The 15,119-nt window shown below is 38.2% G+C and overlaps 1 protein-coding gene across 6 annotated transcripts in view; it reads right to left on the bottom strand.

The window, feature by feature from the left end:
* The window catches only part of rbms3 (RNA binding motif, single stranded interacting protein), a 365,750-nt gene that overhangs the window by 103,217 nt on the left and 247,414 nt on the right, over window positions 1-15,119 (bottom strand). For all 6 annotated transcript variants that reach the window (XM_028460582.1, XM_028460581.1, XM_028460583.1 and 3 more), the window contains 2 exons: window positions 13,829-13,986; window positions 3,185-3,264 (listed from right to left, as the gene is read on the bottom strand). In XM_028460582.1, coding sequence (XP_028316383.1) covers window positions 3,185-3,264; window positions 13,829-13,986 — 238 coding nt within the window. The remainder of the gene's footprint in view (window positions 1-3,184; window positions 3,265-13,828; window positions 13,987-15,119) is intronic.

The following is a 15,119-nucleotide window of genomic DNA, read 5'->3' as shown; positions in this document are numbered from 1 at the left end:
CTGTACTTGAGTTGCTTTTATGGGTTCTAAATCAGTAAAGTGACTTGTTGTTAAAGGTTCAGTCCGCAACTCTCAAATCCCTCTCTCCCCCCTCCCTCCCTGCTGCTCTCTTGCCCTGCCACCAAACTTTTCAAAGTCCCTCCCTCAGAGGAGCTAACAAGCTAAAGTTAGTCTGACAACAACATCACAGTAATATAACATGCTCTGTTAAAAGCATATTACTGCAGCGCTTCTCTCTCTCAATGTGCACACACCACAGCAGCAGCAGCAACAACACAGTGTCACTTACAGCAGCCACACGGAGGCTGCTGTGCACACATTAACAACACGTGCACTACAGAGTTCTAGTGTAACAATTACAAATCAGACATAATGTAAATCAAGCAGCAGTAATTGCCTTTCAAGCAGAAAAGTCGCTAATTCCATCTTCTACTCCTCCAGACCATACACTGTAAAAAAGACGGCACTCTAGCTCAGGGAAAAGGGCGGGGCCTGTAGCAACAGCTGTCAGACAGCCCATCAAACACAATCCTGGCTCTGATTGGTTCTTTTTGCTCGGTCGCGGTGCATTCTGGCAATCTCAATGAGCCTGTTTTTTTTCACACAAACTACTAGTTTCAAGTAAAGCTGTCCTTACATAATGATAGATTTAGCTAATATGACAAAAAGTCACTTTTAGAAGAGTTACAGACTGCACCTTTAAGTACGTTTTAAAAGAAGAAATGTAATTAACATTTCTACACCCCACGTTAGTGAATAAACTATTATTTATGATTATCAACAGACATTGTTAAACTACAAAAAATGAAATGACCAGACAACAATCAAATGCATCACATCATAGCCGACCAATCAGATTAAACGTAATGCACTGCACCAAAACAGCATTGAATGCCGGTTATTTTCTTAATTCATTCGTTCATAAATGTAACTATACTTAGTAGGGATGTCCCGATACAACTTTTTCACTTCCGATGCGATACCAATATTGCAGCCTTGCGTGTTGGCCGATATTGATCCGATACGATATCAGCACAAATCTTACATACTTTTATTACTTATTTTGTTGAATGTTAGAAAAGACTTGATCAAGTGATGTTAATCAAACAGAGAACAATAGTCAGCAACAGTAAGTATGAGAAAAACCGACCTATTTATTATTAACCAATTGGTTACATTTGAACCTTCAACATAACATCTACATTATTCTACAACTGAATGAATATAATATAATATATATCGGAGATTTTAGATGTAGTCCGATAAAATCCGATATTCGTTTTCTGGCTGATATCGGATCGATATCGGATATCAATATCGGATCAGGACACCCCTAATACCTAGAGCCTGAGATTTTGTTCTATTTTAAATTGAAATCATTGGTGTTATTTATCTAAAAAACCTCTTGGCAAACCTTTTATTTTATACACATGCTTTTGTGCAAGATTCCATTTCTTCCTTTTTAAGTATAAACATGAGACGTTTACTGTATGCAAGGAATCCGTGGCAAGACTTATTACCGATAATAAACGTGGGGGGTGAAAATGACTACTAACTTTTAGTACTTGAGTACTAATTTATAACACCTGTCCACACGAGGCTTTTAAAAGGGTTAAAAGTAACAGAAATAATGAAAAAGTAAGGAGTAAATATGCACTGTACAAAACTTAACAAAAAGAAAAGCAATATCAAAAGTTATATGCAGTCATTAGTTACAGAACAGAGGCAACATGGGCAAACGAGAAACCTGGTAAAATTATTAATGTGAACAGTTTTGTTTTGATTTTAGCCATTTTTTGAGTCCATTGTTGAAAGTCCTGGTTGAACAGGATATATCAGTATTCTTTACACCACTGACAGTTTGATTGAGCTGATTGGGGTTTGCAACACTGCATGTAAAGCAGTGAAGGCAAAGATTTTACGGAGCCGTCAGAGGCAAACAAGAGTAGATCTTATGAACTTAAACTTTCTGCTTCCACAGTAGGATTTCCTCCATCACGGGGCAGTAAATCTCCATGCTTGGCACAGCCTGAACAATCCATTAACAATAATAAAGCTGGAGCAGTGGCGAGATGGACCCTTAAAGGGGAAGGTCAGCCTGATATTACAGCTCTAAAGGTTTCCTATTACGGCTCAACTCCAATATAACCACTCACCTTGCCTTTAATGGCTGCTGGCTATGCGGTGCCGGAGCACATCTGGAGATTCTGAATCCAGTCTGTGTGAGATATTACGTGATAGCGGAGAGCAATTTACAGCTCACTTTTCTGTGCTGTTGGTTGGGAAGCGTGTGTGTTGTTAATAAAATTGACACGGCGGTGAAAGAGAACTCCAGCGTTCGTACTGAACCATGCAGCGCGTTCCTGCCAGGATGCAGGAGCCTGAACTCTGCAGCACCTGGCTCCCAAAGTGCTTGAGTTGCATTCTTTCTTCATCCTGGATTTCCCATCTGACACTGTCTTTAATATCTACACACACCGTCCTTCCCACACCTCCTGAGGGCCCTCTTACCTTTGAGAAAAAGCTCTGACATTGTTTTCTCTGCTAACTTTCAGATTTACGATGCATATTGTGCAAACAACCAAAACAAAAAATCTTAGCTAGTACTTGTTGAAGCCCAGTCTGGTTCCTTGTCCTTTCTTTGAGACATTTATTCATTCACTCCTTATTTTTCCACCAGCCGGTTTTTTTTTCTCCTTGGCCGCCTGTCTGGGGTGACTGAAGGAAAACGCACGATAGCGAAGGAGAAAGGACACCGCAAAAGTGAGCAAGAGCAGAGCAGGAATAAAGGGAGAGTGCAAGCTCTTAAGTAGATTGCAAAGAGCAGCACAGAGGCATGAGTGTGAATATTAAGAGGGCTTTCTCCTGCCCGAGAACTTCCGGCTTTGCAGCAAGAGCATCGCCAGGGAGGGAGAGAAAGAAGACGGTGACAGAGAAAGACAAAAAGAGGAAGAAACAAATGCGACCATCAGCTTTTTTTTTTGCCCTGCAGCTGCAGTGAGCTTCAGGTGTCAGAAAGCACAGTGTACATAATCTATCAAAGCTGTCCAGCACATCTGAGATGGAAAATTACCGTGATTGAATTTGAAAAGAGGTTTCTCATTGCAAAGGTGATTATTTCCTTTTTCCACGAGAGAATAGAACGAGGGTTAATGTGAAAGTAATTCAAAGCGGGGACACTCACCTGGAATGCCTGGTGGGGTTTTCAGGTATTTTCCATTAAAATGCTGTATAACTACTTCACATTTCTCCGTGGACTCCATTCTGCATGGAAAGGAAACAAAACAATGTGTTTCAGTTTTATATTAAGAACATTTTTTTTTTTTTTTTTAATAAATCATCTCAGAAACATGCGTCAGCCCAAGGTTCATGAACTCGACAAGAGTTTTCTTTCTCCATGACGACAGGCTTGTGTATTAATGTACCAAATTGAGTTTCTGCTGGAAGAAATTAGGAATAGTAACTGAGTTGGAATGTTTTTCAGGTCTTCTAACTGCATGACTTTCCACAGGATGATCTCCACTGTAACCCTACGGAAGCTAAACTAAGGCATATTTACAGTAACAACATATACTTAAACATTAATATGTGTTTGGCTCTTTCTGGAAAATGGTTCACTTTTCCCATTGGTCAGTGATAATACATTGCATTTAGCAGCACCTTTCATGGCACTCAAGCAAACCTCACAGAAAACAGAAGCACTCGGAAAACGCAAACATCTGCCAAATGCCAAATCTTCTCTTTGCCAGATATTGTCAGTCATCATGATAAAATGATCATTCACACTTTAAAGGCCTGGAAAAAATGTACTGTATATCACCATTATTAACCATACTGTAGCTAAATTCATAAGCACTCCCATGTTTTTAAAAGAATACAATAAAATGGGCAAACTGGATCTGATCCAGATGAAACTCTGTGAGTTAATGAAAGACCCAACCCAACGTAACTGAGTCAAATTACATAAAGATCAGTCAATTAGAAACTGATATCATTTTTTTACCATAATTTCCAGACTATAAGCCGCTACTTTTTTCTCACGCTTTGAACCCTGCGGCTTAAACAATGACGTGGCTAAATTGTGGATTTTTCCTGGTTTTATAAGCTTCATGCCGCCACAAAATTGAGCTCCGTCACATTAGACCAGGTGGAACAATGAAATTGTTAACATCGTTCTTGCTCGCACTGTATCTCTGCTCCGTCTACAGTAAAAGTCAGCCAGTTTGTAACAGTAGCATAACAGCGTGAAGTTGCCAAATCACCACGTTGGATTTGTTCAGAAGCGATCGCGTCCGTATTCTGACTCAGAGTACGATTCGCTGTGATCGCTCCACGGTAGTTCACGGTAAGAAGAGCCGACAAAGCGGCGTATCAGTCTGGTTCCAGTAAAAAGTGACCATAAAAAGATGTAAAGGGACTGATATGTAGACGTGGGGGCAGTGAGGAGGTGATTTCATGTACTAAAGGGAACTTATCAGTTGAAACACGGACATTCCCGTGAAACCTAACTTGAGCACAGCAGCCCGCCTACCTGCCCGTTCTGATTGGCCGAGTTGTCTGAAAGGCACCCTCATTAGTCAATAGAGTGCGGCCTATGTTATCCTGCAGTGTTTGTTTTGATATTTCTTTAAAAATTACCAAATTATTGTAATGCGGCCAATAAAACAGTGTGCTTTATAGCCCAGGAATTACAGTCCTTTTGCCAAAGATAAGATATAAAACATTGAAACTCATCCAAAATCAGTATATTGACCCAGATCCCTTCTAAACGTTTCATAGAATCTTCCATGGCGTAAGGTCTAGCTTTGGTTAAAATGTTATCAAAATCTGTTACGTACTTTTGACACAATCCCCTCCTATAAATCTTTTTGTGATAAACCTGATCTTACTATCGGCAAAATATAATATACACTGCTCTAAATTCTCCAACCAGAAACCTAAATCTATAGTAATCCAATCACTTGTACCCTCATACTTCATCACTTTAAAGGGCTGCACCAACTCCAAAACTGTGAAGACCAAAAAACAGTGTTGAATTTGAACTGTAATCTGTATATAGAATTATTTTAATTCATTTTGATACCTGTATGTAAATGACTAATGTGAAAGACGTTTGTATTTATACATAACTCAAGCCTCTTGCTTTGTTAATGTGACATAATCCTGCTAACAGACCTCGATGGCAGTGGTAATAAATTAAAATGATAAGAAGAGGAAAAGTGGAGAGTGCCAGTTTGTTTAAAGTCAGTATGCCACTGTGAATGCATGTGTTTTGAGAGTGGATTTGAAGTAAGGAAGAGAGTCTGTGTTGCTGGGGTCAGAGGGGAATGACCAGATCAGCTGAATGGCAACAAGGCAGGAGGAGGATCTGAGGGCGCAGATGTGGAGGTCGGAGAGAATATTCAGGGAAAAGTTTGTGAATGGATTTTAAAATCAGTAGAAGTATTTCATAAAGATCTAACTGTGATCCAGGTACTACACTGATGTGTATGCATGCATATACCCATATATGTGAATATTAAGTTGAATATTTATCGGTGGTGCATGTAACACTGCCCTACCTTTCATATTTCATAACGCTTTCTTTTGTGTTGTTTTTTGGGTAAAGCTTTCTACAGCTGGTGACGCAAAAATATAAAATATAAACTTCTTTGTAGTGTTAAAGCTGCAGTATGTAGAATATGTGAGACTGGAATGGAAACCACCAAGCTCCCCCTCCCCTCCCAGTTTCAAAACCACGGCCATCCTCGTGAACGCGTACAACTGGGGAGCTCTTTGTTACTAAATCTGGTGACTTTTCAACTCCTCTAACCAACTTTTTTCCCAAAAGCAACTAGAAACAATTCAAGCAAATTTTACTTGTGTTATTGGAGAATTTTCTGATGTTTTAGAGACGATGACATGAAAGCATGTATCACTCAGTGACTGCAGAGCGGTTTATGTTTCGAAGGTGAAAGTGGGCCATAACAAAAACATAAACAAGAGTGCGTTAATAAACTAAATTTAAAACCAAAATACATGTTTATTTTCTGTGAATTAACTTTTGATTTATTGTGTTTCATGTTAAATTAAAAAAAACACTCCATTATTAATTATCCCAACACATGTATCACATCAGAGTCCTAAAACAAACATGAGGTTAATAGAAATGCCTGAGGGTCTGCGACCTGGAAAAAGACTCCTCATAACGGAAAGAATTATGGGTGATACTGACTTTCAAAGACACATGATTAAAGTGAGTGATTTAAAATTTGCCCCCAAAAAAAACAATAAAACCTGAAAAAAGAAGTAAATATAGGGAGATAAAATTGAAATAAACAAATGTTTGTAATTATAAATTAGTGTAAGAGGATCTGTGAAATGAGCAACGTCATCTATGTGACATTGAGTGCGTGTGCGTGCGTGTGTGTTCCCTGTGCTCCCAGAGACTATCCACTATTCAGTTCTGACAGACCATAAATCCTGCTTAAGTTTCCCGGGATATTACTCCATATTTAACCCATCGATCTGACAATGATATAAATCTTATCCAGGCAAACTGGGAAAATACATTCATCTCCCAAAATTCCAGAGATATTCCTTACTTAGCATTGTTGTCAAGGCTTTAGTTTATAGACGTTTGGAAGCTGTGCACACAGCTTTTTTTCATGACATCATTGATTGTTTAGCAACAGGAGTCACAGTGAGATGTACTTCAGTCAAATATGAGGATTTGTTTTATTACATGCACGAAGCGTTTCGATCCCAAAGAACAAATGTGTTAAGTCACGGGATCATATTAAAAACAAACATCTCCACGCTGGATTTGCACATTGCGCTCAGTACAATGTGAATTCCCTGCAGACTGGGAGCACATATTAAAAAGTGACTGCCTTTGGATGCAGCTTTGACTGATTGCCATGCCTTTATGGTAATGCTCTCCAGGAATGTGCAGGAATTCATTTCAGCCCAGATTTCCATGCTTTATTCGCTCTCACCTCCCAAAATACCCATATCATCCTGTCAGCCTTTCACTTCTCTGTTCTCTGTCTTTCATGCTCTTATCGCCATCCTCATCCTTGTTTTTTTTTTCAACCAAAGCTTCTTTATCGTCTCCCTGTCCCATCTATCTTACTCCGTGCCCGTCCACACCTTTTCTTTTTGACGTCTCTCTCATTTCTCCTCGTCTTTCAACCTTGGTTATTTCCGCCATCTTTCACCGTTACTCTCGCTCACAGCTGCCCCATCCCTCCAACTTTCCCCTGTCCTCCTTTTCTGTCTGTTCACCCTTCTCCTTCTACATTGAGCCCCGACTCACCCTTTTTCTCCTCTTCCCCACTTCTCATTTCAGGACTTGTAATCGGTCACACTTCCTGAAATCATCAATCTCCCGCTGACCGTGTATCCACCCTTTCTAACACCTTGACTGGACAGTGAGCAGACAGCGTGACTCTGCTGGTGACAAACCCTAAAGCCTGGACTTGGAACAATCAATATCTCACAGGAAAAGCACAGTGAAACATCTATCAAAATATGAAAACAAAATGGATGAAAAGCATTGGGAACAAAATGCCTTTGATAGGTTTTGGATGAAAAGTATTGGAAACAAAATGCCTTTGATAGGTTATAGATGAAAAGTATTGGGAACAAAATGCCTTTGATAGGTTATAGATGAAAAGTATTGGAAACAAAATGCCTTTGATAGGTTATAGATGAAAAGTATTGGAAACAAAATGCCTTTGATAGGTTTTAGAAAACTTCACAAACCACCATTCTTAGGCAATAGCAACATTTGATTGTATTGGAATGGTTTCAACTCATAGAGGGCAGTCACCCTTACAAAAATACTCTACACTAAAATACTTTAACTAAACTGTCAAAAATGAATCAATCAACAACACTACTTCATACCCAAATACTTTTATTTTAAAAATAGTTTGGAGGTTTACTTACTCTTAAAAAAGTTAAAATACATTGAAAAATATTATCAATTATTATTACATAAAAATAATAAATATAATAATATGTAATAAATGAAATAATTCAGTAATAATATACAATTCAATAATAAAAAAAGTCATATTGGTCACAATAGTCAGAATTGGAGTAGACTAATACAGACACTATTTTACGTACTTGCACACACCACAGAACATTTCTTCATGCTTTGAGTTGACAGTGCTGCTCAGTATTTATTGCGCTATTGTCTCTGGGGCTCAACAACCTTGTGTAACATCGTGAGACGCGATGCACTAAGCTTTTTGTTGGACTACAGTCATTGTGTGAGCCCGTCTCTAGTGTGGTTATTCATGCTGAAAGATTGGGGCTTCCTCGTCACACTTTCCCTGTTTACATCATCCTCCGTGCTGTCTGTCCTTTGCACCCTTCAGTAAAGAGGCAGACAAGGTTTAAATAAGGCAAGTAGACTGTTGGGCAGTCATGGGGGAAAGCAGGCGGTCAGCCATACAGATTGTTCGTAAGTCAGGTAGACGGTGGGTGCTGTAGGGGGGCAGCCAGGCTTTTCTGTTCTGTTCTGTGTGTGCTGCTGCTTAATGGCATCAGGTGCTGCTGTCTGCAATGATTAGAGCTGGCTCTGGAGTAATGGGCTCTGATAACAGTAATGGATCGGCCCACAAACACTTAGCTCAGTTTACTCTCTCTAATGCCCCTCACAGCCCAGCCCTCCACAGCTGTCTGTCTGTCTGTCTGTCTGTCTGTCTGTCTGTCTGTCTGTCTGTCTGTCTGTCTGTCTGTCTGTTGACACAGCTAATGGGAGTTCTGTGATGTCCCAAAATGTGTTGCTTTGACATTTGTGGTTTTTTACTCTGGAGATGCTAAATCTTTTGATTTAGGAAAATCCTTTCAATTCTTTTTTTTTTTGATCTTGTTTTTAAAATTACATTTTACATGCTACAAGTTTTTCTTACTAAATGCTGCTGTTTGTTGTTAATGAAGACAAAAAAAATGAATCCAAATATCAACACTTTGGCAGGTCTAAACAAGAACAAAATGCTGGCCTCTTATTTGTCCATATCACTTCGATTTTCAGTTTTTAGAGCCTTTCCATCTAAATGTTTATTTATAAAAGTGACAATCTGTCTTGTTTTTTTTATTTTATTTATTTAGTTTTGTTTCCCCCTTTATTTTTATTTTTTCTTTGATTTTATCCTCACCTGGTTGCCTTTATGAATAACAAATTTGTATTTGTAATGTATTTAAATGATTGTTGATAATGATTTGTTGTATATACACTATCTGTATTATATTTGTACATTTGTATTATTATTTATCTTGTTTTATTTTTTGTACTGTAATGTGTGCACTTGTATTTATTCCTTATGTAATTAACAGTCTTTGACAAATTATGTATGTTTTTCTTTCTTTGTTTAGTGTTTATTCATTTTATTTGTAATATTTCTTGAGCCTCTGTAACGAAAGTGATTTCCTTCTGGGATAAATAATATTGATATGATTAAAATGTGATTAGAAATATGTGTTGGAAAATGGACCAGTTGTCTACTTTGAAAATAAAAAAATCAGTTCTGAAATTGTAAAAAACAGTGACAATCTCTATTGATGAACATTTAAGTAAATATTTGAGATTGCAGAATATGGCTAATTTTCATCTACAGTCCCTTGGCAGGTTGATGTAAAACTGTAAGGACATGCAAATATTCAAATCAATAATGCAGAGCCATCCAAATATATCTTGTAAAATATATATTGAACCAACCTCTTCAAACACAGTGTGTAATTAATGAAAATGCTGAGGACCATGGTACTATTATTAGTTGCACACTGACCTAAAATATATTGAATGGTTACAGTATCTATTTCCTCAGATCTTTTATATTTTCCCCTGTGGTTTTTAACTTATTTTCTGACTCGTCTCCTCTCCTCAGTGTGAGCTGCTTGAACAGGTGGTCAGTGACAGGTTGTTATTGGACCATGCTGATCTACCTGTCCAACTTAAATAAACGCCTGCTTTTCAATGTGCGGCGATGGATTCAAACATCCACTAGTCATGGCTGTGTAGGCATGATTAGCTGCCGATCTGTGCATATTCAACCATGAGCGCCTGTTTGTGTGTGTTTGAGCTCGTCTGCCATGCTGCAACCTGCTGTAATTGAGCAGGGAATAGGAGCGGAGTTCGACTGGAGCAGGTGATTTAGAGGAATCCCTGCATGATGGCATGTTTTTTTTTTTGTTTTTTTTTTTTGTTTTTTTTCCGCAGCTAGCAGCTTCCTCTGGGTAAACAGGCAAGAAAACTGTGGAAAGGAATGATATCTTGGTGGTTGCTGTAGAGGACAAGGACAAAACAGTTTATGACTTTAGGGATTAACAAGCTGAGTGAAAACTTTTCTAAGTAGAAAAATAAAAAAACTGAAAAGCTTTGTCTTAGAAATACAGCGGTGGTGGAAACTATAATTTAAGGATGTAGTAGGATTTGTGAGTATGAAGGGTTTGGTGTAACTGGGTTGAAGGGATGTGCAGACAAATACAAAATCACTAGTCCGGAACACAAGGCTAACAGTTGAAAAATTTATTTTTTTATTATGTCACTAATAGGGGTGGGAACCTCTGGGTATCTCACGATACGATACAATACAATACGCGCTACAAAGCTCACGATAACGATTATCTCACGATATGACGATACTGCGATTATCAATATATTGGTCAGTGAAAAGTGAAAAGATACAATTTTTTATTTTATATCTCTGAAAGACAATAAATTGAAAAAAGTGTCCTATGAACAGTGACGCTATTTTAGTGCAACATTTCTGTAAATTAGTGTCAACATACCAATGTAAAAACCAGTGACACCATTATAGTGCAGTTTTCCAGTAAATGTATATATATTGGTTCCTTCAACAGTGACAAAATGTATATGAAGACCTACCTGCACATTTTAGTGAAAAAGCAGAAAAGGTTTTGAAAATAATAATATAAATCTTAAAACCAAAAAAAAAAAAAAGATACTTAGCACGAGCATATCGATAATCGATCGTGCAAAAAAAAAAATTGATTTTGCGATATATCGCCATATCGAGATATCGTCACACTTCTATTTTATTTTTGTTAATGGTAACGATTTAGGTAAAATACTGTTATATCTGGGTTTTATGTTATAATGTGCAGAACTTTGGTCAAACCTTGTTTATTGATAAATGTGTTCTATAAATACATTTAATTGGATTAGATAAATTATCTCATACTAGTCACTTTTATCTCTAATTGTAATTTTTGCAGTCAGAAGCTGATCTTTGTCCATGTTGGATCCATCTGTTAATAAAATGTGTTAAAGTTCAAGTGCAGCAAGTTGGTTTAAGTATGTAGCGATACTGTTTTAGCCAAGATAACTTTTTTAGCCAATAGCGTGCCCCTTTAAGAATGGGGTACACTTTTGGCTGATGAAGGTGCCAATTATCAATCACCTCAGCCAATCAGAGCATGCCTGACGACTTTTTCCCATCGTATTCCCCCGATAAATAGAGTTTCGCTGTACAGTAGTCCCTCGTTTATCCCGGGGGTTACGTTCTAAAAAATAACCTGCAATAGGAGAAATCCGCAAAGTAGTCAGCTTTATTTTTTACTATTATACATGTTTTAAGGCTTTCCTCTCACATTCCTCTCTTGTTTAAACACTCTCAAAGTTCAATCTTTCGTAGATTTTAAAACATAAACCTGTTTTCAAACATACAGCACTTCAGAGTCACACTGCTAGCAATCAGACATTGATGCCGAACGCCATCAGAGTCTTTGTTTACGATGACGTCAGGCCGTCAACATGGACACTGGTCTGTTCACCCATTCAACCATGGAGTAGAAGCTGTGTGTGACCACCTGGAGCTGGCATGGAGGAGAATCAGAGAGGAGGTGGTAGTAGCAGGTAAAAGTTCTCTCTGTAGCACTGAGCTAGCATAGCATTAGCTGCAAATCACACCAGCTTTTTTCACTGGTGGTTTATGTTTATGAGAGGAGAAAAAGGAGCACAGCTCCTCGCTTCAGCAGGCAGTGAAACTCACAGAGTTGGATGTGTTGCTGGTGGGTGAACGCAGCATTAGCCAATCAGGACACAGAACACAATGCACGTTCATACGCTGTAACAAAATGCATCCAAAATTGCACTGTAAAAAAAATCCGTGAAAGGTGAACCGCGTTATAGCGAGGGACTACTGAACTTCTGAGTTTCTACAAACGCCTTCTACACAGTTTGTATTCCAGTGGATTTGCAGCTTTTTATGGTCCTTGCTGCACAGACATGAACAAAATGAATGTGGAGGTTTCAATACTTCATTATAGTTACTGTATTACTTTCAGAAGTCTAATGTAAACAGGCTTTAACTTTGTATAAAGTTATGTGAGAAGTAATTTTGCTTTCACTTTCACACAAATTGATTCGCATTTTAAAGTGGCTCACAGTTCCCATTTTTATTCACTAGATGGTACCATAAAAGAAGGGACTAAGTGCATTTTAATGTTGCATAATTTCAGGTATTTAAAAAATGACTGATTTTGTGGTATTTTTTTTTACACACAACCATCTTTATAAAGTTTATAAAGGACCAAGGAAACAACATTGTACTGTTACGTTATGCATAGGCTAACAACAATCCAGATTAAACAACACTTAAAGCTGCAGGCTGAATTTTGGTTTGCACGGTCTGTTGAGTTTTAGTATCAGCTTTGACGTTCAAACAACATCAAAACATGGATTCCTCCCGTCATGCGTCCACAGTTCAAGCTGAGGTGCAAAGGTGTGGAGTGTTGAGCATGGTTTGATTGTCACAGTGGATGGACACTCTTCACCTATGGTCTGAGCCACATACTGTACTTAGTAGGTATGTGTGGTTAAAACAAGAAAATAAAAAAAAAAAAAACATAAAAGTAGCCAGTGAGAGCAAAGCAGTCACCTGATGATACCTTGGCAGCACTTTTGGGCTTTTCGGGGTTTAAAAACTGTCCTTGAGCTCAGAGTTTATTATTGTTTTCAGAGTACATTACTGCCAACAGTTATATTATTGTGTGTGTCTGCAGTTTGATGAGTCCTGCAATATATTGTGGGTCTTCGAGGAGTAACAAGAACTGTTGCTCTCCTTCGGTTAGAGGAAATGACAAACAATAATCTCCTATGCTGCTTGTAGAAAACATTGTGATCTGTGCATTTGTGTGAAGTTTTAAAGTTTTGTCCAAAGAATTATTCGTCACCTTCAGGAAGCTCTAATATTTCATTGGGTTCCTTCAGCTACTGTATAGTCAAATTAAATTCAATACTTTTTATTGCCATTTGAAATTAAATTTAAGACCAACTTCACAGTTAACATTATTGGGGAAAAAACAAATAACACCACATCATTTACATAAAAACTATTAGGAAAAATCTTTGTTAGACAGGTAATTTTTGAATGGAAGTATGGAAATTAAACAACTTTCCATGATATTCTAATTTTTTGGAAAGGGTCTGTATTTTGAAATGTGAGACTAATTACAATCATAAAATCATGCTTATTATGTGTTAAAATGTAAGACTTTAGAAACATTGATTTCAGACATTTTAACGACAATTAAGGCCTTATTTTTAGATTCATGAATTTAGTGCCTTTATAGAGTTTTTAAGGAACCCTGTTTTAGTAACTTTTGGAGCATTAGATGAAACAATATAACCATGATCATAGTGCAGGTTCTTCTCATTTTCTATTGACAACATTATTAAATAAGTCATAAGTCTGGATAGTGGTAGATGTGTAGTCACATGCATGGGGCCTCCTATGATCTCCGTTATAGTCTCAATCTTAGGGTACTGTTTACAATGATGACAGGGTATGTCACTAATGGAACTGTTTACCTTGCAAAGCCAACGCCTCTGCTGACTCCGTTGGCGTCCCTCAATATCCGCGTGGAGATGACGTGACCCATTGGCTTCAGCATATTCTCTAATTCCTGCTCATCCATGGATACTGGCAGGTTGGAGATGTACAGGTTGGTGGGGTCTTGTTCTTGTTGCTGCAGGGCCAGAATGTGGAGGAGCAGAGGGGTGGAGGGGGGGAGGGGGAGGATGGATTGATGGCAGAAAAGGAGAAAGGAAGAGCAAAGTGTGAGAAATAGAGCCTTTATTATTAGCTGAACAGGCTGTGGAATAATAATTCACCTTGTTGCTGTGGAAGTTTTGTGACTCATTGCAGTGATGGACTGTGCAACCAAACTCTGATATCTCACCTTACTGACATACACACACACACACACTCATTTACTCAATGCAATAGAGCTAATAAATAAATTACAAAGCCTCGGGCTTTATTCTTGCATGTGCTTGTAAATGAGAACATTGCTTACACTATGGATTTGTGAGAGTAGAAAGTATTTTAAAAAGGCACGTCTAAATTAAAGTTTCCCATGTTATACATAAAACTGCTTCCACGGGGCCCTCTGGGTGCTTCCTTTTAACCACAGTTTAATAGATAAGTTTAGAGATTAAGTGCACTACAGGGCCCAACTCAATATTTCCCAACAAGGCTTTCAATGTGTTGCCCAGAGGTTGCCCCTGGCTAGGTGACTCAGCACAGCTGGTGGTGTAGGTGTAGCCTGAGCTTCCTGAGGGTCTTTTCTGTTCAACACAGAAACAAGTGGAAACAGCCGCAGCAGTCATTTAGCCACCAAAACTATCCACAGTAGAGTTTAAAGTGACACGCAGCGTTCGGATGTTACTATCAGCCATCTTACTACAGATACACGCATCACTTCCAGCTGAAATAGGAAGTGAAGTCTATACTACCATTAGAGTTCTACCATCAAGGTGTATGATACCTCACTGAGACCTGAGGATGTCCTAAAATGTACACCGTACTTCTTTGAGTAACTACTACATCACAGTTTACATGTAAGTCTTTCAGTTGAACCGTCGTTTTGGTTAAATATCTGTCACAGAAGCCAATAGAAGCTGCATTTAAGGTTTACTATGAACAAGCACACAAATGAATTGGATTTCTAAAAAAAAAATCCAAAATCTACATTAAAATCTGCTGTCTGAACGTAGCCAAAGATAATCTGTTTACTACTTTGGCATTACCATATGTTAAAATAGTGTGTCCCATTCAGGATCTTTCCCAGACACGGCTGGGAAAGACGCCAGACAGAAA

Source organism: Gouania willdenowi, chromosome 11 (genome assembly GCF_900634775.1).
Source record: "Gouania willdenowi chromosome 11, fGouWil2.1, whole genome shotgun sequence".
Classification (NCBI taxonomy): Eukaryota; Metazoa; Chordata; class Actinopteri; order Blenniiformes; family Gobiesocidae; genus Gouania; species Gouania willdenowi.
The sequence above is the reverse complement of the archived record's forward strand: the minus strand, read 5'-3'. Positions and strand labels throughout refer to the sequence as shown.